The sequence below is a fragment of the Bos grunniens genome, chromosome 6 (genome assembly GCF_055505025.1).
Source record: "Bos grunniens cultivar Pamir isolate PY7600 chromosome 6, Bosgru_T2T1.0, whole genome shotgun sequence".
In the NCBI taxonomy this organism is placed as follows: domain Eukaryota; kingdom Metazoa; phylum Chordata; class Mammalia; order Artiodactyla; family Bovidae; genus Bos; species Bos grunniens.
The window spans coordinates 15,580,140-15,602,456 of NC_141170.1; the positions used below are offsets into that span (position 1 = coordinate 15,580,140).

Genomic DNA, 22,317 nt, shown 5'->3' on the forward strand with positions numbered 1-22,317 from the left:
ACCTTTGGGACAATTAAGTGAGTTAATATATGAAAAACAATAGTGCCTGACACAATAACTGTAGTTAGCAATACTGTGTTATATATTTGAAAATAGCTACGAGAGTAGATCTTAAAAGCTCTCATCAGAAAGAAAAAAAATGTATAATTAGGTGATAGTTACTAAAACTGTGGTAATCATTTCACTGTGTATATGTGTCTGTGTATATATATATATATATCTATCTAAAATCATAGTGTTGGGTACCTTAAACTTATACCATCTTAGATGTCAGTAAAATTGGAAAAAAAGTTTTAAAATAAGAAGGGACTCATAGACTCTAAGGAAAACATAGTGCCTGATACATAGTAAGTGCTGGGTGATGTTTGCTGTTATTCATTAATTCACAAAATGCTTCTGAAATGTGAAATAATATAGAAAACCTAGTTTTATGATATGCACATTATAGATACATGTATAAAAGATTTGATTCTAATTTGAAAGAAGAAAATTGACTGACTTTAAAAAATTAGCCTAGGTTGACAGTAAGTGACCAAAGGATCACATTGTTAAATGCACTGAAATTGTCTGAAGGTTTTGTCCCTGCTACAGCATATCCTCTATGCCGATCTCAGGTTTATCTTGATACTAAACTAAGTCTGCTTTTGTTTTTCTTTTGAACAGGTTGGCTCAAAGCTAATCTCCTGTCACAAACTTGCATTGGCTTGTGTTATTCCTTACTTCAAAGCCATGTTTCTCTCTGAAATGGCTGAAGCTAAGCAAACACTGATTGAAATAAGAGATTTTGATGGTGATGCAATAGAAGACTTGGTAAAGTTTGTCTATTCTTCACGGCTCACTTTGACAGTTGACAATGTCCAGCCTCTCTTATATGCAGCCTGTATTCTACAGGTTGAACTGGTGGCTAGAGCTTGTTGTGAATACATGAAGTTACATTTTCATCCGTCCAACTGTCTGGCGGTAAGAGCCTTTGCAGAAAGTCACAATCGAGTAGACCTAATGGACATGGCGGATCAGTATGCCTGTGAGCATTTTACTGAAGTGGTGGAGTGTGAAGACTTCGTAAGCGTGTCACCTCAGCATCTCCATAAGCTTTTGTCCTCCAGTGACCTAAACATTGAGAATGAAAAGCAGGTCTATAGTGCTGCCATCAAGTGGCTTCTTGCCAATCCTCAACATCATCCCCAATGGTTGGATGAAACACTTGCACAGGTGAGGACAAATAAGATTGTATATAGAAAGGAAATGATAGGGAAACAAATCAGCATGTTCCATTTACCATAAAAGGTGGGGATTATCGATTGATGTAATATAATGTGAAAGTAGCTTTGACTCTCCTGTACCATTTAAGGATAAGTCTGAATGTGCGATATTTGAATTAGAAATGTCACTACCTGCTTTTTAACCTGAATAGTTACAAAGCCCCTTTGAGATAGTAGTAATGAATATTTTATTTATGCTGAAATGTTCTGAGGAAACAGCTCTAAATTAATTTATAACTATTGTTTTATAATATAAAGTTTCTAAACTTACTGAACTGCTTTGCTAATGAAACTTTATTTGTTCCTAGTGCATATAGGTTTGTTCTCGAAAGAATTATAAGACATCACTTTGTTTTCTTCCCTCACCATTTTGTAGCTTCAGAAATGTCTCTTTTTGTTTACTTTTCCTATCAATAGGAATTTCTTAGATAGGGAGATGACAAATAGGCCTTAGAATTACCTTGACAATAAGTTGGTCTACAAAACCAAAAAGTTTTATTTTGCACCTGTATCATATATTTGTGTATGTGTGTGTGCCTTTAACTCAAAATCACATTATGGGGTTTGATCGTCCCTTTAATATACTAGTCAGTCAGTGCATTTTTAAGAGAAGAATGGTGAGTGCCTCTACTGAAAGAAGGGGATTATCACTGAGTATAACCTTCCAAGTTGAAGAAAACAACACCCGTTTGCTTCAGATATGAGCGTGTGTGTGTGTAAGAAGTCACATTTCCATGTTTGGTCTTAGCATTAAAAGGCAAACACACATAGAAGCACAATTGTGTTTTGATTGTACCTTTTCTTCAACAGCAAGGGGCCTTACGATTATGGCAGTACCATTTCTGGAAGTGAGTAAGTAGCTTGAATTAAGACAATTGAATTATTTTATCCAGTCTACTTAAATCTGTATTTAAAAGGGAAGGATGTAGTTAACATATAATCTGATTTCATTAGTACAGACCAGTACTGGGAATTGCTTTAGAACTTGGCACAGTGAACTTCATTCACATGTTAGAAAGTAAATGAGATTTGAAGAGAACATTGCTGCAGTGAAAGTAGAGAATGAGCTACCCAATTGCAACTTATATTTATATCTGCAACTGTTCACAATCCTTAGGTTCGTTTGCCGCTGTTGCCAGTTGACTTTCTCATGGGTGTTGTGGCAAAAGAACAGATTGTCAAACAAAATCTAAAATGTAGAGATTTATTAGATGAAGCAAGAAATTACCACCTTCACTTGAGTAGCAGAGCAGTACCTGACTTCGAATACTCTATTCGGACTACCCCAAGGAAACATACTGCTGGTAATGAAATTACTCATTTTATTAACTCTGCTGGAAGGAGTTTTGTTCTTTTTGAAGGTTGTTCTATGAATGTCTAAACCTAATTGTAAGATTATTTAGTATCGATTGTCTTAAAGTAGTAATTGGCAAATAAGATTATGTATGAATTTTTACTGTACTTGACTTCAGATAGTTTTATTAATAAGCCAATTTTTTACAAAGCCATAACAAAACATATACACTATGAGGAGTCTGCTGAAATATCTCTTTCTTGAGAGTCTTCTTGATTTCTTCTAAGCAGAATTAGTTCCTCTGTCATTTTTGCTTAAATGACACTTGCTTTGCGCTTTTTTCACTGTGTTGCATTGAAATTCATTTGACATGTTTTGAGCCTTTCAAAGACAGGTAAGTATCTTAATAGGTTTGTATCACAGGTACCAGGCATGGAGCTTGATATGTGTTATATATTTAAATATTTGTTTTTTCATTTCACCACAGCAAAAAAGGTTCTAAATACATCTAATGTTAGGTTAGTATAATAGACTATATTAGACTCTTAGAATATAAAGCTCTTATACTTCAGAGGCAAGTAGTTTTGCCTTTATTTGCCATAGTTTTCAGACTTTATGTTTTCCTGAGAAAGTAAGTCTGTGTTCACTTATGTTACTCTTCATGAAGAATATGTTTGTGGGACAAGGGGAAATAAATGTGATCTATGACTTTAGGAATCAGTAGTCTGAACAGAGACTTCCTGTACATCTGCTGTGACCTAACAGGGTTATTAAATAAAGAGATTTGTGAAATAACCTAAAAAAAAAAGGCAATACATGATCATGTATAGTGGGATTTTATCTGAATAGTATGAAGAAAGTTTGAATGTGGTAGATCTGCCTGTGAAGAAGTTGTTGTTCAGTCACTCAGTCGTGTCCAACTCTTTGTGACCCCATGGACTGCAGCATACCAGGCTTCCCTGTCCTTCACCATCTCTTGGAGCTTGCTCAAACTCATGTCCTTTGAGTCGGTGATGACATGCAACCATTTGATTCCAGCTTGTGCTCCATCCAGCCTGGCATTTCACATGATGTACTCTGCATATAAGTTAAATAAGTAGGGTGACAATATACAGCTTTGACATATTCCTTTTCCTATTTGGAACCAGTCTATAGTTCTCCTAAATAATTAGTATAACATAAAAAGGATGGCTTATTTATTTTCCCTCTTTATAGGTTGATATCAAGTATTAAATTTTTGAAGTGTAATTTTTTTTAGCTGTGAATCCTGTTTCAAGAGTTAAGGTGTTTAATTCTTCAGATTCAGATGTGAATTCAAAGACCTTGGCAATTTATGTTATATGCCAAATGTATATTAGACCCTCATATCCATGATCTCTTACATGATTGCAAGAACTTAGTGAAGGATTTGATCCTTATTATGAGAAAGATGGTGTTACTTCGTCTTGTGGATAAGGAAAAAAAAATCAGGGTGAAGAAATGCACAGGGCCACATGGAACACTAGAGAAAGGATTTGTGTCCCGATCTTAACTTCATTTTAATTTTTTCCATTCCATGTCATATTCCTGGATGACCTATATAGCTGAAATATTAGGGTTCACTTAAATAAAATCTAATTGGTAGTTGGGATTATATTCATGGATTGTAATTCCAGCTGTGCCATTAAGCATCTGTAATTTGGGGCAGATTTCTTAATCTCTGAAGGCCTCAGTTTATAAATAATTTTGATTACATGATCTTTAAAGTCTCTTTCAACTTTAAATTTCTCCAACTTTTAAATATTGAATTAGTTGAAAAAGGTGGCACAAGACGTTCTGGTCACTCATTTTATGCAGTCATTTCAGCAAACATTTATTCAGTATCTACTGTGTGCCAGGTTCTTGGTTAGGCATTAGAAATGCAGACATAGGACTTCCCTGGTACTTTCCAGGGGTTGAGAGTCTGCCAGCCAATGCAAAGGACATTGGCTCCATCCTCGGCTGGAAAGATCCCACATGCGGCTGGGCAGCTACGCCCAAGCACCACAACTTGTGAGGCCAAGCTCTAGAGCCCTTGAGCCACAACTGGTGAAGCCTACACGCCCTCAGTTCAGTTCAGTTCAGTCACTCAGTCGTGTCTGACTCTTTGTGACCCCATGAATTGCTGCACGCCAGGCCTCCCTGGATCACCAACTCCCGGAGTTCACTCAAACTCATGTCCATTATGTCCGTGATGCCATCCAGCCATCTCATCCTCTGTCGTCACCTTTTCCTCCTGCCCCCAATCCCTCCCAGCATCAGAGTCTTTTCCAATGAGTCAACTCTTCGCACGAGGTGGCCAAAGTACTGGAGTTTCAGCTTTAGCATCATTCCTTCCAAAGAAATCCCAGGGCTGATCTCTTTCAGAATGGACTGGTTGGATCTCCTTGCAGTCCAAGGGACTCTGAAGAACCTTCTCCAACACCACAGTTCAAAAGCATCAATTCTCTGGTGCTCAGCTTTCTTCACAGTCCAACTCTCACATCCATACATGACCACTGGAAAAACCATAGCCTTGACTAGACGGACCTTTGTTGGCAAAGTAATGTCTCTGCTTCTGAATATGCTATCTAGGTCGGTCATAACTTTCCTTCCAAGGTGTAAGTGTCTTTTAATCTCATGGCTGCAGTCACCATCTGCAGTGATTTTGGAGCCCAAAAAAATAAAGTCTAACACTGTTTTCACTGTTGCCCCATCTATTTGCCATGAAGTGATGGGACCGGATGCCATGATCTTCGTTTTCTGAATGTTGAGCTTTAAGCCAACTTTTTCACTCTCCTCTTTCACTTTCATCAAGAGGCTAATTTTTAGTTCCTCTTCACTTTCTGCCATAAGGGTGGTGTCATCTGCATATCTGAGGTTATTGATGTTTCTCCTGGCAATCCTGATTCCAGCTTGTGCTTCTTCCAGCCCAGCATTTCTCATGATGTACTCTGCATATAAGTGAAATAAGCAGGGTGACAATATACAGCCTTGACGTATTCCTTTTGCTATTTGGAACCAGTCCATGTCCAGTTCTAACTGTTGCTTCCTGACCTGCATATAGGTTTCTCAAGAGGCAGGTCAGGTGGCCTGGTATTCCGATCTCTTTCAGAATTTTCCACAGTTTATTGTGATCCACACAGTCAAAGGCTTTGGCATAGTCAGTAAAGCAGAAATAGATATTTTTCTGGAACTTTCTTGCTTTTTCCATGATCCAGCAGATGTTGGCAATTTGATCTCTGGTTCCTCTGCCTTTTCTAAAACCAGCTTGAACTTCTGGAAGTTCATGGTTCACGTATTGCTGAAGCCTGGCTTGGAGAATTTTGAGCATTACTTTACTAGTGTGTGAGATGAGTGCAATTGTGCGGTAGTTTGAGCATTCTTTGGCATTGCCTTTCTCTGGGATTGGAATGAAAACTGACCTTTTCCAGTCCTGTGGCCACTGCTCAGTTTTCCAAATTTGCTGGCATGTTGAGTGCAGCACTTTCACAGCATCATCTTTCAGGATTTTAAATAGCTCAACTGGAATTCTGTCACCTCCACTAGCTTTGTTCGTAGTGATGCTTTCTAAGGCCCATTTGACTTCACATTCCAGGATGTCTGGCTGTAGGTGAGTGATCACACCATCGTGATTATCTGAGTCGTGAAGCTCTTTTTTGTACAGTTCTTCTGTGTATTCTTGCTACCTCTTCTTAATATCTTCTGCTAGGTCCATACCATTTCTGTCCTTTATTGAGCCCATCTTTGCATGAAATGTTCCCTTGGTATCTCTAATTTTCTTGAAGAGATCTTTAGTCTTTCCCTATATACATGCCCTGAGCTCCAGGACAAGACAAGCCACCCCAACGAGAAGCCCAGGCACTGCAACTCACAAAAGCCTATGTGCACAGCAGCGAAGATCCAGTGCAGCCAAAAATAAATAAATAGAAGTTATTTTTTAAAATAGTATTAAGAAGAAGAAAAGAAATGCAAACACAAATAGAACATAGCCATTCCTATTTTGAGAGAACTTTGTCTGATCTAGAGAAATAGACATATGAGTAAGTAAATGCAATAAAGTGTTATAGGTGCTTTGATATAATCACAAAGTAGGGAAGCAAAAAGAGTGGTTATTTTTATTTTAGAAGGGCCAGAAAAGGTTTTATAGAGAAAGTAACCCCCAGTTTTAGTTTTCAGTAATAAATAGTTGTTTTTCTAGGTGCCAGTTAGAGACAAGGATATTCAGCTCACATTACATTTACTGAATGTTCAGTACATGCCAGGCACTGTGCTTGTCTTTACTAGTGCATAGATCCTTAACACACTGTCTTAATCCAGCTTAGACTCTGATAGATGCCAGCATAATAGATCATTTCAACACTGTATTACATGAATGGTAGTTACCAAAAGTTGCTGTCAGGGCATTGAGGATAATCACTGTATGGGTTGATGCAGGAGCTTGAACATTAAGAGAGAGAATCGGGTTATAGACCCTGCAGGGCCATTATGCTATACTAAGGCTTTATCTTGTAGAGCAGAGGTTCTCATAGAATGGGGCACGTGGTGGCCTCTTGACCAACAGCATCAGCATTCACTTAGGAACTTTTTAGAAATTCAGAACTTTAGACCTACCCAAACCCACTGAATCAAACTCTTGGGAGTGGGGAAGGGTCAGGCCCAGCCATCTGTGTTTTATAAAGTTCTCCTGGTGATCCTGAATGAGAATAAGGTGTTGATTTTTTTCTTTTTAAACAATGTGGTAAAATGCATATAAAACTTGCCATTTTAACCTTCTAAAATTAATTTTTACTATAGTTGTTTTACAGTGCTGTGTTTGTTTCTGCTGTACAGTTAAATAGTGGCATTCAATAAAATTTTTAATGACTACTGATACAGGTGTGACAGGCTGTTGAAAAGAGTCTTTGAATTATTCTGTTGACAATCTGAAAGCAAAAAGAAAACTGAGTGGTAAAAGAGAACAGGATTTTGCAGTAATAGCTGATGAGGCTCTGAACTGAGGTGCGAATAGCTGGGAGGTGAAAGACTGTCTCAGGGAAGGAAGAGGATGTTTACGTGGGTGAGGAAGGTGTGGGGTATGAGGTGCCTCTGGGACACCAAGTGGAAACGTGACTTAGAAATGTAGTTTGGAAAGCATTTTGATACGATGGAAATTTTAGTCAAAGGATTGAACTTTTCCCACTGTGAGTATGAAATATGTGAGAAGTAGGCTGAGAATGAGGCATAGAAAACATAAAGAGAAATGGTTGGAGACAAAAGGAGACTTTTTGACATTATAGAAATCAAGAGAGTTAAGGAGTTTCCAAAAAACAGGGTGATCAGTATATCAAATGTTGTATTCAGTCAGAAATTACGAGCTTGTTGAATTTTGTCACGACTTTATTAGCAAGAGCACTTTTTCAGGGTGGGTGAGGGTCTCAACTGTATTGTAGAGGGATGTTAGCAAGCAGAGAAAACTGACGTTAGTCCTTTTGTTGTTCATTCACTCAGTCATGTTTGACTCTGTGACCCCATGGACTTCAGCACACCAGGCTTCCCTGACCTTCACTATCTCCCAGAGTTTGCTCAAACTCATGTCCATTGAGTCAGTGATCCTGTTCTTTGAGAATTTCAAATCAAGAGAAAAATTAAAATTAGAGTTTTAGTAGTATGGTGATATTAAATGCTAATCAACTTTTGACTTCCTAAGTTTCTTTCTATACCTTAACATTTTTTTTTAATTAGGGGGAATTCCCTGGTGATCCAGGGCTGTCACTGCCAAGGGCCTGGGTTCAGTCCCTGGTTGGGGAACTAACATCCCACAAGTTGTGTGGCGAGGTGAAATAAAAGAAAATAAAATTAACTGTAAGAAAAAAAAATTAGGGAGCTGTGATTTTAACCTCTACCTGTGGTTTTACCTTTAGGAGTGCTGTTTTGTGTAGGTGGTCGAGGTGGATCAGGTGACCCCTTCCGCAGTATTGAATGCTATTCTATCAACAAAAACAGTTGGTTCTTTGGACCAGAAATGAACAGTCGAAGGCGACATGTGGGTGTAATCTCAGTGGAAGGTGGGTCTGCTCCTCTGTGAAATCACATCACATCATCACAGTGCTCCTATTAAATATTTGAACTTTGAGAATTTCTTTCTGAAGAAAATTTCTACATTGTAAAATATGTTTCAATATATCAGTAAATAATTTGGGTGGTGAATATTTACTTTACCCAAAGATGCTCTGTGTACAGTCTCTTGCATAAAGATGCTTAACAGGAGTGAGTATTAAGGAAAAGGGAGTTAAACTATTCTGAGTTTTCACAAAATAACCAAACTAAACAAAAATATTTATTGAACCCCAATAGTAAGTATATATCAGCTTTTTTTCTGTACCCATCTATACCCACCCTATTATTATTGAAATACTTTTTTTTTAATTAATAAAAGTGGATTAATTGCAGAATCATGGATAAATTATTTGGAGACTTTAAAAAAATCAGTTTTTTCTTATAAAAGTTATAAATAGTTTGGGGGGAATATGAAAACATTGTAATAAAAAATAAAATTCATCTGTAACACCTAGTTGTGGCTAACATTTTGGTATGTAATAGTTCCAGTTTTTGTTTCATTTAGAAAAGGTTTGATGTATTAAGGGTTTATATTTTATTTATATAAAAACATTTCATTTTATTGAATGTTTTTTGCAAGGATGATTAGTGATTTTGTCTAATAATAAAAAGTTGAGAAACCTGGGGGTGGGATACTGTTTGAGCATTTAAATAATTTCTTGTAAAACAGCATTTTTCAAACATTTTATTAGTAGAATCTTACATTTACTTTCATTTGACTACTGAAGTGACATTTATCATAATGTTGAATAGAAGAATATTTGTTAAAAGTTAATTTATGCCATTTTAATTATGTGTTCAATATATAAATTTATTTGGAATCACATGAAAATACTTCTCTACCTGACAGGTAAAGTGTATGCAGTGGGTGGACATGATGGCAATGAACATTTAGGTAGCATGGAGATGTTTGATCCTCTCACTAATAAATGGATGATGAAGGCATCGATGAACACAAAGAGGTAGATCAGTATGGACATTTATTGTTATTTGCTGGTGGAAAATAAAGCCTCCTGTAATTGAAAGAGCTAATTTTTTACTCTTTACATTTTTAGAAACTTTAAATACCTTCTTAAATACATTTTGTTAAAGCATCCAATATGACTCTAATTTTAGAAATTTTCCTGAGAATCAAGAATAGAATCATGTCTTTGAGTGTGATAGTGGTTGTCATCATTTTGACTTATACCTGAGCATTTGTTGTTTTAAGTTTTTATTTTAAAATAATTTTAGATTTTCAGGAAAGATTAAAAAATAGTTGAGTTCCTATGTAGTAGAGGTTCTCAACTGAAATGATTTTGTACACAGGGAATCCACTGCCATTTAATTTTCTCTTCTTGATAATTTAACATAGTGTTCTTAACTGAGTTTTCTTATATGGTAAAAATATGAAAAATTAGGGAAGGACAAATTGAAAGAGTAACAATGAAACATAGACATTATTGTATGTAAAACAGATAGCCAGTAGGAATTTGCTGTTTGATGCACGGAGCTCAGAACTTGTGCTCTGAGATAACCTAGAGGGGTGAGAGGGAGGTTCAAGAGGGAAGGGACAATGTATACCTGTGACTGATTCATGTTGATGTATGGCAGAAGCTAAGACAATATTATAAAGCAAGTATCCTCCAGTTAAAAATAAATTTTAAAAATATGAAAAATTAGATGGAAACATGAAAAGATTTTGGCCACCTTTTCCCACTCATGAGGAGAAGGAATCTTACTAGGAAAAATCCTATTCTTAATATATACTACTTATCTATAAATGACATTTTAATACTTAAGTAGGGCTTGATTTATGCTACATGGCAACTACAAATCAATAGTTTAAATTCCAACATGTGAATTAAAAATGGGGGAGAAAATCCTAAAGTACATTTTTAATTTTTATATCCTTGCCTGTTTATCATGCTAAGCTTATTTTTAGCTGAGAATTGAGTGAAACTTGTCTAACAAAATAGCAGTTGAATTTCTTTAGTCTTACAAAATATGCCCTGAATGTTGCCATAGCTTTCCAGCTGTATACAGAATAATAGAACTGCAAATATTTCCTCATGTTATTTGCTTTTATAATTTGTATCTCCCCAAATGATTGTTTCAGTGTGCATTCCAAGATCATACATGTTAAATACTTGGTTTTCTGTATTTTTCTCCCCTTTTTTATCTTTTCAGTAGAATTGATACTGGTGTGTGTTCAAGTTATCGTTTTATTGAAACCCATCATCCTAACAGAGCATCTCTAAGGGTTGATTTACTTTTCAGTAAATACTTAAGTGCCCTTTGCAAGATATGTCAAGTGCTGAAGATACAGCAGTAAATAAGATAGCCAAGGTCTCTACCTCCATAGAGCTTACATTCTAAAAGGCGAGATACAAATAGACGTAATTACACGGGTAATAATGTTAGCACCACATAAGTAAAGGATGCTTGAGAGTAAAGATCATAATGTCAGTTCCATAGGTGAGAAGTCCAGCAATTTTAACCGACTTTTCCACCTAGAGTCTCAGAAGTCAAAATCAAGGTGTAGGCTGTAGACTCTAATGGGGGTTCTGGGGAAGAAACTACTTCCAGGTCATTTAGATTGTGGATAGAATTCAGCTCTTGGCGATTGAAGGACAGAGTTTGTGTTTACTGGCTGAAGGCCAGGGGTCACTCAGCTCCTAGAAGCCACTCTTACTTAGGTCTTTTCCAGGTGTTCCCCTCCATCTTCAAACAAGCAAACAACTTGCAGGATCCACCCCATTCTTTGAGTTTCTGACCTATCTTCTGCTACCAGCTGAAGAAACTTCTCTGCTTTTACAGGGCTTATGTGTTTAGATCAGGCCCATTCACGTAATCTCCATTTTGCCACATAATGTGGCATAATCAGGAGTAAAACTAGAGAGTGAATATTGTGGAGAGAGGCATCTTAAAATCTGCCTAGCACAGGGAGGTTGACAGTAAGTATCACTTTAGAATAAAGTTAAGTTTGAAGATCCAGACAGATTTGAAGTAGAAGTTGGATGTATGTCTGGAAATATATATTAGTGTTGTCATAAATCCATGGAAAGAATCAGATTGTCTCTAGAGAGAGTGTGGGGTGATAAGAGGCCTTAGAGAACTTCACAATTCAGTGAAGCTGGAATAGAGAAGAAGATACTGATGCAGGAAGCTGTAGGGAGCAATCAGTAATGTCTTATGCCCTTGTGGGTTAAGGGGTGAAGGGTCAGGGGAATTACACTCACTTATGACACCGTATGTTCTAGAGTGTACACACGTGTTCACCCACACCTGGAAGTTTTTATAACAGTGTTTTGTAAGTCACTGTTTTATACTCAAGGGAAAAGAGGTTAAGGAGATGAAATGAAGGATAACGTTATCCTTAAGAATTCTTTCCAGGGTACTATTTTGATAAACTGAGTTAGACTCTCAGTAGAGCAGCAGCTGTCTCCAGTAATAATGACAGCAAATACATAGCACTGATTATGGGTCAGTCACTGTTCTTAGTGCATTACTATATTGACTCCTTATATCAGCTGCGTCTACTCCTTTCTCAAATGGAGATGAAGAAACAAGGTAGTTACAGGTTTAAACAATATACCTTATCCAAAGTACACACCAAGTCAGTGACAGATAAGTTTTAGAAAAGTTCAACTTTTGATTGATGTAATTTTTTTTAAACATTGATATAATTTTTTTTTCCAATCACCATTCTGATGAATTAGCTTTTCACATAGGCTAAGTCTTGGAGAAGGCAATGGCACCCCACTCCAGTACTCTTGCCTGGAAAATCCCATGGACGGAGGAGCCTGGTGGGCTGCAGTCCATGGGGTCGCTGAGGGTTGGACACGACTGAGCAACTTCACTTTCACTTTTCACTTTCCTGCATTGGAGAAGGAAATGGCACCCCACTCCAGTGTTCTTGCCTGGAGAATCCCAGGGACGGCGGAGCCTAGTGGGCTGCCGTCTATGGGGTCGCACAGAGTCGGACACGACTGAAGCAACTTAGTAGTAGAAGTAGTAGGCTAAGTCTCTTCTGTTCCCAAATAAATAGATGCCCTTCAGAAGTAAAGCAATGTGATATAAAGCTTGTAATATAAAATTGATAATGCAGGAGACCCCAGTTCGATTCCTGGGTTGGGAACATCCCCTGGAGAAGGGATAGGCTTCCCACTCCAGTGTCTGGCCTGGAGATTCCATGGACTATTCAGTCCATGGGGTTGCAAAGAGTTGGACACGACTGAGTGACTGTCACTCACTCACTCTATGTGATGTAATGAAATATTGGAACAAAATATGTTCTGCAGTTACATGAATTTAGTAATGAGATTAACTTTTGACCTCTCTAGCAAACCGTTTTTGTCAGTTTATCAACCTCTCACTTCTGCAGCTGACTGTTGTACTAATTGAATCTTTCTGACTCCATTTATAGTGTTTTGTTGGATTTTCCTTTATTCTTTAAGTTTAACCTGTATTTGTTGTCTAGTTGCTAAGTTGTGTCCAACTCTTTTTGCAAACCTATGGACTGTAGCCCACTAGGCTACATGGGATTTTCTTCTCTTTCCATGGGATTTTCCAGGCAAGAATGCTGGAGTGGGTTGCCATTTCCTTTTCCAGGGGATCTTCCTGACCCACAGATCAAACCTGTGTCTCCTGCACTGCAGGGTTCTTTTACCACTGAGCCACCAAGGAAGCCCTTAATCGGTGTAGGCTATACAGTATAAAACTCCAGAGGGCACTGTCCACATAGACTTGCACAGTTTGACAACTCTAGAGCCATCTGTTCAGAAGCTTTGATAAATCTAAAAATAATGGGAGAAAAAGCCACATTGACGTTTAACATGATAAATGAGTGCATTAGCACACTTTTTTTGCTGCCTTTTTTCTGGAAACAGAATGCAAAAATGTGTTCTATTGTTTTTTGCAGGAGAGGAATTGCCTTGGCTTCCTTGGGAGGCCCAATTTATGCCATTGGAGGGTTAGATGACAACACTTGCTTCAATGATGTGGAGAGATACGACATAGAATCTGATCAGTGGAGTACAGTGGCACCAATGAATACTCCCCGTGGAGGTGTTGGCTCCGTGGCTCTCGTGGTGGGTTACATCACAGTTCGGTCACTGGACTGCATTGCATTACATCCTTAACCTAGTAAGGAAGGGTCTGGTACATTCATATCTCCAGTATGCAGATTACACACCAGATTATTTCATGAAATACTGCTCTCTTGCACATTTTGGTCTACCTTTAGGACAGCATATCAATCATTTCAAAATCTGATGTCATATGTTTTTATATTTTTTGTCTTTGTTTAGAACCATGTTTATGCAGTAGGTGGCAATGATGGAGTAGCTTCTCTGTCTAGTGTGGAGAGGTATGATCCACATCTCGATAAGTGGATAGAAGTTAAAGAGATGGGTCAGCGAAGAGCAGGCAATGGAGTTAGCGAGCTCCATGGTTGCTTATATGTTGTTGGTGAGTGGATGGTTTTCTCTAATTTTTTACAGGACATATAATAGTGTCACAAAACAACACAGTAAGATAACTTACATTGCATTTAGGCTCAAGTGGAATCAGTCCTGAGATCTGCTTTTCTATTCTTCAGGTTCATGGACTTGCTTCTCTATTTACATCTTCATCTTTCATGTTTAAAACTCTGCCTCCGTGTTTTTACTTAGGAGTGGCAACTATGTCTAAAGTAGGAGATTACATTGAAATAAGACATACGTTTTTTTAATATAAGGACAGGTTGAATGTGCTTTGCGACAGTAAATCTGTAAAGATCTAAGACATGTTTTTCTCATCTTCAAGGGAATTGCATTGACTGTTTTAAGCAAATGAATAGGTATTTCATATTCATGATGGTGGTTAGCATCTCTGTATTGCTTTTTGACTTTTTACTATATAGCAGAGTTGGAGGGAACCATAGCGTGAGCAGTACTTGTTCTGACTTTAACATGCATATGAATAATAATGAGATATTGTTAAATTGCAAGGGAGGAGGCCCAGATTCTGTAACAGCTCATAAGTGATAGTCAGTGTTATTTCTGGTGGTCTACTCAACACATTTCCAGTGGCAGGGCTTTTAAAGGGCTATGACATGGGAATAATAATGTCTGTTTTTAAGAATTAAGAATCTGAGATTATGTTAAGCATCTCAGCTGTGTCTAGTACCTTACCAGTAAATGGGTAGCTATATTGTGATTAGTAATCCCTTCCTTTATAGGAGGAGTTGTGTTTAGAGAGGTGGTCACAAGCGTATATCATACTCTCTCATGTTAATATGAACTGGTGTTAACAAAACTCAGAGTGCTTGATGAGAGAGTAGGATATTGTTAGCACTTAAACATCTGCAAGTCATAGAAGTCGTACTGGATATCTCAGTGCTTACATGTATTAAAGAGGGAAAATAACATAATTTACCCTTTTAGTCTCGCCTGATCATCACAGCAGCTCTTTTAGATGGTCAGAACCTGAGAGAGAGAATATTTACTCTTAGTCACATGCCTAAGTAAGCTGACAAAGCTGGAATTTGAAGAAGAGTCTGTGAGAACCCAGAGCTGTTACAGTATGCCAGTGCTCCTCTCAGCTCCCTATCTAGCATAGGTCTTGGCATGTGTTATACCTCAGTAGGAGCATCAGTGTTTCTGTTACTTGTTAAATTTTTTGAGCCCTTGTAGGTAGAACAGACACAGTAAAAATAAGACTGACTCAGGTTGAACCTTTCAAAAAAAAAAACAACAAAACAAAACTCTCTTGTTCATCCAAGTCCTACTTAAAACATGTATAACTGATTTGAATAAGAAAACTTTGAAGGTAAACTGTATGTCCAGGAAGCTAATTGCATTCTGCCTTTTCTATTCCTCTGCTTTGAGCTTTTTGTTCAAGATTTATATGCATTACCTAGGAAGAGTATAGGAGCCAAAGAAAAAGAATGCCATCAAAAATAGAACTACCCTGTATTAAAAACCTAATCTCCTCCATTAACATTAGCAATATTTAAAGCTAAAGCCTTTGTTGTAGTGGAAGAACGTTTTATATCATAGTTGTGGTGGGGATGGCACTACTACATTTGTTCAGTGAATTTTTTATCTCAGTTGATATGATGAAATTAAACCCATTAGAGAAGCTGACTTTGTTGATTCATTTTTTAACCTGACCTATCTTGTTTCTAAAAGGACTGGTCATAATATCAATACTTCCTGTCCCAGGAAAATAGGCTTAGTCACCCAGGAGACCTGTTATTTACATAGACTAAGATGGAGCCTAAAAAGAGACACATTTATTTTTTAAAGGAAAGAGCACTGTTGAAATAGTAGTCTCTGTGTTTAACACTCAGGAACATGATAAGTAACATTGTTAAGATAAATAGAGAGGACTGTCAGTGTTGAGAAATATAGCATGAAGATACAGTTTTGGCAAAAATTGGTAAGAATTCATAGTCCACCATCTCTGCAATTATGATTGCAATTATAGTACTAAGGGAAACAGTTGGAAAATTTTGACTTATCTAAATGAGTCAAGTGATTTAGTATGATTTTTTCTAGTCTCAAGCCTTAACTTTTTAAAAATCTGATATATACACAGAAGGAATATATGCACAGAAGGAATCTCAGTATTTTTTGCTTGCCTCTAGGATGCTAAGGAAAAATTATATTAAATGTCTGTGGGTTTTTTCTTCTTATATCATCTACTTAAATATAGGGACTCCAGTTTTTCTCACTTTAAGATTTTTAATCCTAACACTGAGGAAAGTAATACTTAAATTATCTTGAATTGTAGAAAATGTGTAATAGGAGTTGGTAGTAGTGATGTTTGGGTTTTCTAAAATGTTTTTAAAAGATTGGCTTTCAAAAGCTTTTGAATTGAGATTTAATGGTTACTTTCTATGAAACATAATACTGTTTTAAAATTTTTCCTTTACACAGGTGGTTTTGATGATAATTCTCCTCTGAGTTCTGTTGAGCGGTATGACCCTCGAAGCAACAAATGGGATTACGTAGCAGCCCTTACCACTCCCAGGGGTGGAGTGGGGATCGCAACAGTGATGGGCAAAATCTTTGCAGTTGGTGGTCATAATGGCAATGCATATCTAAATACAGTGGAAGCATTTGATCCAGTGCTGAATAGGTAACTTTTATGTTTGCTTTATGTTTTGATGGGATCTTCCAGTAACAGATTATTTTAGAGTGCTAAGATGTTGCATTTTGTTTGTTCAGTCACTGAGTTGTGTCTGACTCTCTGCAACCCCATGAACTACAGCACACCAGTCTCCCCTGACCTTCACTATCTACCAGAGTTTGCTCAAACTCATGTCCATTGAGTTTGTGATACTATCTAATCATCTCGTCCTCTGCTGCCCCTTTCTCCTCTGGCCTTCAATCTTTCCCAGCATCAGGGTCTTTTCGAACGAGTCGGCTCTTTGCATCAAGTGGCCAAAGTTTTGAAGCTTCAGCGTCAGTCCTTCCAATGAATATCAGGACTGATTTCGTTTAGGATTGACTGGCTGGATCTTGCAGTCCAAGGGACTCTCAGAGTCTTCTTCAACACCGCAGAACAAAAGCATCAGTTCTTCAGTGCTCAGTCTTGTTATGGTCCAACCCTCACATCCATACATGACTACTGGGAAAAACCATAGCTTTGACTAGATGGCAAAGTGATGTCTCTGCTTTTTAATATGCTCCCTAGGTTTGTCATAGTTTTCCTTCCAAGGAGCAAGTATCTTTTAATTTCATGGTTGCAGTCACTGTCTGCAGTGATTTTGGAGCCCAAGAAAAAAAAATCTGTCACCGCTTCCACTTTTTCTTCTTCTGTTTGCCATGAAGTAATGACATGATCTTAGTTTTTTGAATGTTGAGTTTCAAGCAAGCTTTTTCACTATGAGCTTTCACAAAACCTCATCAGGAGTCTCTCTAGTTCCTCCTCAGTTTCTGCCATTACAGTGGTATCATCTCCATATCTGAGGTTGTTGATCCATCTCCCCACAGTCTTGGCTCCAGCTTGTACTTCATCCAGCCGAGCATTTCACATGATGTACTCTGCATAGAAGTTGAATAAGTGGGGTCAGTATACAGCCTTGTTGTACTCCTTTTCTAATTTGGAACCAGTCAGTTGTTTCATGTCCATTTCTAATTGCTGCTTCTTGACCTGCATACAGCTTTCTCGGGAGACAGGTAAAGTGGTCTGGTATTCCCATTTTTTGGAGAATTTTCCAGTTTGTTGTGATCCACACAGTCAAAAACTTTAAGTCAATGAAGCATAAGTAGATATTTTTCTGGACTCCCCTGCTTTCTCCATGATCCAACGAATGTTGACAATTTGATCTCTGGTTCCTCTGCCTTTTCTAAACCCAGCTTGTACATCTGGAAGTTCTCAGTTTACTTACTGCTGAAGCTTAGCCTGAAGGATTTTGAGCATTAGTTTGCTAGCATTGAAATGAGCACAGTTGTGCAGTAGTTTGAAAATTTTTGGCATTGCCCTTCTTTGGGATTGGAATGAAAACTGACCTTTTCCAGTCCTGTGGCCACTGCTGAGTTTTCCAAATTTACTGGCATATTGAGTACAGCACTTTCACAGCATCATCTTTTAGGTTTTGAAATAGCTCAACAGGAATTCCATTACCTCCACTAGCTTTGTTTGTAGTAATGCTTCCTAAGGCCCACTTGACTTCACACTCCAGGACATCTGACTCTAGCTGAGTGATCACAGCATCATGGTTATCCAAGTCATTAAGACCTTTTTGGTACAGTTTTTCTGTGCAGTTTCTTTTTTGTACAGTTTCTCTTCTGCTTCTGTTAGGTCCATACCGTTTCTGTCCTTTATTGTGCCCATATTTGCATGAAATATTCCCTTGGAATCTCTAATTTTCTTTAACAGATCTCTAGTCTTTTCCATTCTTTTGTTCTCTATTTCTTTGCATTGTTCATGGAGGAAAGCTTTCTTATCTCTCCTTGCTATTCTTTGGAACTCTGCAGTCAGATGGGTATATCTTTCCTTTTCTCCTTTGCCTTTTTCTTCTCTTCTTTCCTCAGCTATTTGTAAGGCCTCCTCAGACAGTCATTTTGCCTTTTTGCATTTCTTTTTCTTGGAATGGTTTTGGTCACTGCCTCCTATCCAGTGTTACAAACCTCTGTCCACAGTTCTTCAAGCACTCTGTCTACTAGATCTAGTCCCTTGAATACTTTCACTGTATAATCATAAGGGATTTGATTTAGGTCATACCTGAATGGCCTAGTGATTTTCCCTACTTTCTTCAGTTTAAGTCTGATTTTTGCAATAAGGAGTTCATGACCTTAGCCACAGTCAGCTCCTGGTCTTGTTTTTGCTGACTATATAGAGTTTCTTCATCTTCGGCTGCAAAGAATTTAATCAGTCTGATTTCGGTATTGACCATCTGGTAATGTCCATGTGTAGAGTCGTCTCTTGTGTTGTTGGAAGATAGTGTTTGCCATGACCAGTGTGTTCTCTTGGCAAAACTGTCAGCCTTTGCCCTGCTTCATTTTGTACTCCAAGGCCAAACTTGCCTGTTACTCCAGGTATATCGACTTCCTGCTTTTGCATGCCAGTCCCATATAATGAAAAGGACATCTTTTTTGGGGTGTTCTAGAAAGTCTTATAGGTCTTCATAGAACCATTCAACTTCATCTTCTTTGGCATTAGTGGTTGGGGCATAGACATGGATTTCTGTGATATTGAATGTTTTGCCTTCTAAACGAACTGAGATCATTCCGTCATTTTGAGATTGGACCCAAGTACTGCATTTTGGACTGTTTTGTTGACTATGAGGGCTACTCCTTTTCTTCTGAGGGATTCTTGTCCACAGTAGTAAATACAATGGTCATCTGAATTAAATTTGCCCATTCCAGTCCATTTTAGTTCACTGATTGCTAAAATGTCAATATTCACTCTTGCCATCTCCTGTTTGACCACTTCCAGTTTACCTTGATTCATGGACCTAACATTTTAGGTTCCTATGCAGTATTGTTCTTTACCACATCAGACTTCAGCTGGGTGTCATTTCTGCTTTGGCTCAGCCTCTTCATTCCTTCTGGAGCTATTTCCCTGCTCTTCTCCAGTAGCATTTTGGATGCCTGCTGACTTGGTGGGTTTCTCTTTCAGTGTCATATCTTTCTTCCTTTTCATACTGTTCTGTTGGTCTCAATTGGTTCATTCAAATTCTGATGGCCAGCCACTATGCCCCTCATCTTCAAGGCTCTCATCATCTTTGCAAAACTTCTTGAACCACCCTCACTGTATGTTCATTAGCAGTTCCTGGGCCAAGTGCATTGTTGAAGTTGCAAGTTGTCTGTGCTGCTTTACAACCCATTTTGAACTCAAATTAAAAAATGGCTTGAATTGGCATTTTGTCTAACATCATTTCTATAATCTAAAATAAATATAAAATAAATAGCAAGTAATAAGTCACTAGCAAAAAAAAAAAAAAAGGCAAGAAATGCACATTAAAATGATGTATAACATAAAGCATTTATTTAAGAATGTATTCCAGTGTCAAACAGCAGAGTTCCACAGTGAGAAGCCACAGTTACTTTTGCACCAACCTAATACTTCCCTCCACTCTTCCCCAACAGCATATTGGACACCTCTGACCTGGGGGGCTCAACTTCTGGTATCATATCTTTCTGTATTTTCATCTGTTCATGGGGTTCTTGCAGCAGGAATACTGGAGTGGATTGCCAATTCCTCCTCCAGTGGACCATGTTTTGTCAGAACTCTTCACTATGACCCATCCATCTTGAGTGCCCTGCGTGGCATGGCTCATAGCTTCATTGAATCGCACAAGCCCCTTCACCATGACAAGGCTGTGATCCATAAAAAAGGAAAATGCTGCTAGATGTAGTTAATAGAAATGTTTGGGGATAGCTTACTGTCTTTCAAAACCAGTCTGTTTATAGGGAGGTTTTGTTTTGTCTTATGAGTGAAGCGAATCATGATTTAAGATAACATTCTTTGTTCTCTGTCTTTTCAGGTGGGAGCTTGTTGGATCTGTGTCTCACTGCAGAGCTGGAGCAGGTGTAGCTGTGTGTGCCTGTTTAACTAGCCAAATCCGAGATGTAGGTCATGGATCCAGCAATGTGGTTGACTGTATGTGACTTGAGTTCCAGTCACCAACAGTTTAGTCATATCCGATAGGCAGAAAGACAAGCAGGATTTTGTAGTGGCCACCTTTGAGCAGTGTTAACTGTTTACTAGAGTGTCATGTAAATGTAAACTGTTCTATGTGACTGAGTGCAACTTTTGGAATGGTAGCTGAAGAATTACTAGTAATAAAGTTGGTATCTCCCACTTTAACAAATAATGAAGTAGGGAAAGAAGACAGTCTAAGCTGAAACCTCCTCCTCCAAAAAGAAAAAAAAGAAGTGTTTAGTGGAGTGGAGTGCCAGAATTTTGAAATTAACTCTTTTTTTTAAAGTGTGGGTGAATGAACATGCAGAAGGAAGTCGCTTGCTGAGCTTTACCTTTTGCCTAAAGGCGTTAACCTTAGGCATTGGACTTTTCCTCTGGGGAGATTAGAACCTGTTCATCAACACAGAGATATCAGGACTCCTAACAGACCTGCTGCATTTGAAGATCATTTCTCCTTGGTGCTGATGAATTTATGCCTTGCTTTTTTCTAGGTGTTGATTTGTCAATTCCTTGGATATTTACAGAAGTAGGAAAAATGTTTCATCTTTCTGAGTGTCAGCCTATAGGATCATAGGCTTCATTTCAGTTTGAATTGTTAGGACACCAAAAGATCTAAATGAATGATTCCATCTGAATGAACCTACACTTATTTTTTCACGTGAAAGGGGTTTTGTTTCATAGTAATAAAAAATGGAACCAGATGAGATTATTAGAGGAGAAGGCTTTAGAGTCAGCATTATTCTAGTGCCCATTTGAGAGACCTTGAATGGGAGTGGTGTCCATTACATGACTCCCTAATGAGGCAACTCCAAAAATATGTTTAACACTACTTGATTTAATTATTTCATTCTGAATCTGAGGTTTATTATCCTTCTATTTTGCTGTTTGCCACCATCATAGTTTTTCTAACTGTACAGAATCTGGATTTATTTATTATGGGAAATCTGAATTCATTTCTACAAAAACCCTTTACAGACTTTAGTTGAACTGTTGATTAGTTCATATCCATCTTTACCAATAAAAGATATTGTAAAAGCAAAGGAAGATGAAACTAGTTTTTTTTCTCCTGTTATATTTCTCTCCAGCTCTCCAGTGTACTTAATGAATTTTAATTGAAAATATTTCTTTCCATTGCTTTGAAGGCAGGCTGTTTATACACCTGTTGATCTAACAGCTCTTCGTGGTTTTACCAGCATTATAAAGTGGCTTATTCATTATATGTATATATTTTTATAAATATTTATGAAGAATATTAAATTATTCTATTTTGTATTTGCAGTGCAGTTTGGTATTCTCTTCTAGACGTTCTTGAATTCTCCTTTAGTTATTGTACCTTAGGATTCGGTGTAGTTCACTGCTGTCAGTCATCTTGTTCACGAAGCTGGGGCAGTGCAGAACCTGACGTTAACTGCCTAGTAGCTGGGATGGGCCTTGTTAAATGACAGCCTAGGCTTTTTCAGTACAGAGAGGCAAAAAGCCACGTTATAAAAGCTAGTGCTTTGTGTATATTCAATCAAAAAAATAAGGTAAAGAAAATTTAAGAGA

General features: G+C 37.8%; 1 protein-coding gene across 6 annotated transcripts in view; it reads left to right on the forward strand.

Moving 5' to 3' along the window:
• The window catches only part of KLHL8 (kelch like family member 8), a 54,343-nt gene extending 32,531 nt beyond the window's left edge, over positions 1–21,812 (forward strand). For 5 of the 6 annotated variants that reach the window (XM_086404885.1, XM_086404884.1, XM_086404883.1 and 2 more), the window contains 8 exons: positions 664–1,212; positions 2,380–2,566; positions 8,457–8,600; positions 9,503–9,614; positions 13,556–13,724; positions 13,944–14,103; positions 16,557–16,758; positions 20,615–21,812. In XM_086404885.1, coding sequence (XP_086261011.1) covers positions 664–1,212; positions 2,380–2,566; positions 8,457–8,600; positions 9,503–9,614; positions 13,556–13,724; positions 13,944–14,103; positions 16,557–16,758; positions 20,615–20,738 — 1,647 coding nt within the window. In that variant the 3' untranslated portion in view covers positions 20,739–21,812. The remainder of the gene's footprint in view (positions 1–663; positions 1,213–2,379; positions 2,567–8,456; positions 8,601–9,502; positions 9,615–13,555; positions 13,725–13,943; positions 14,104–16,556; positions 16,759–20,614) is intronic. The other variant, XM_086404886.1, reaches the window with a different exon arrangement.
• Positions 21,813–22,317: the final 505 nt, after the last annotated feature.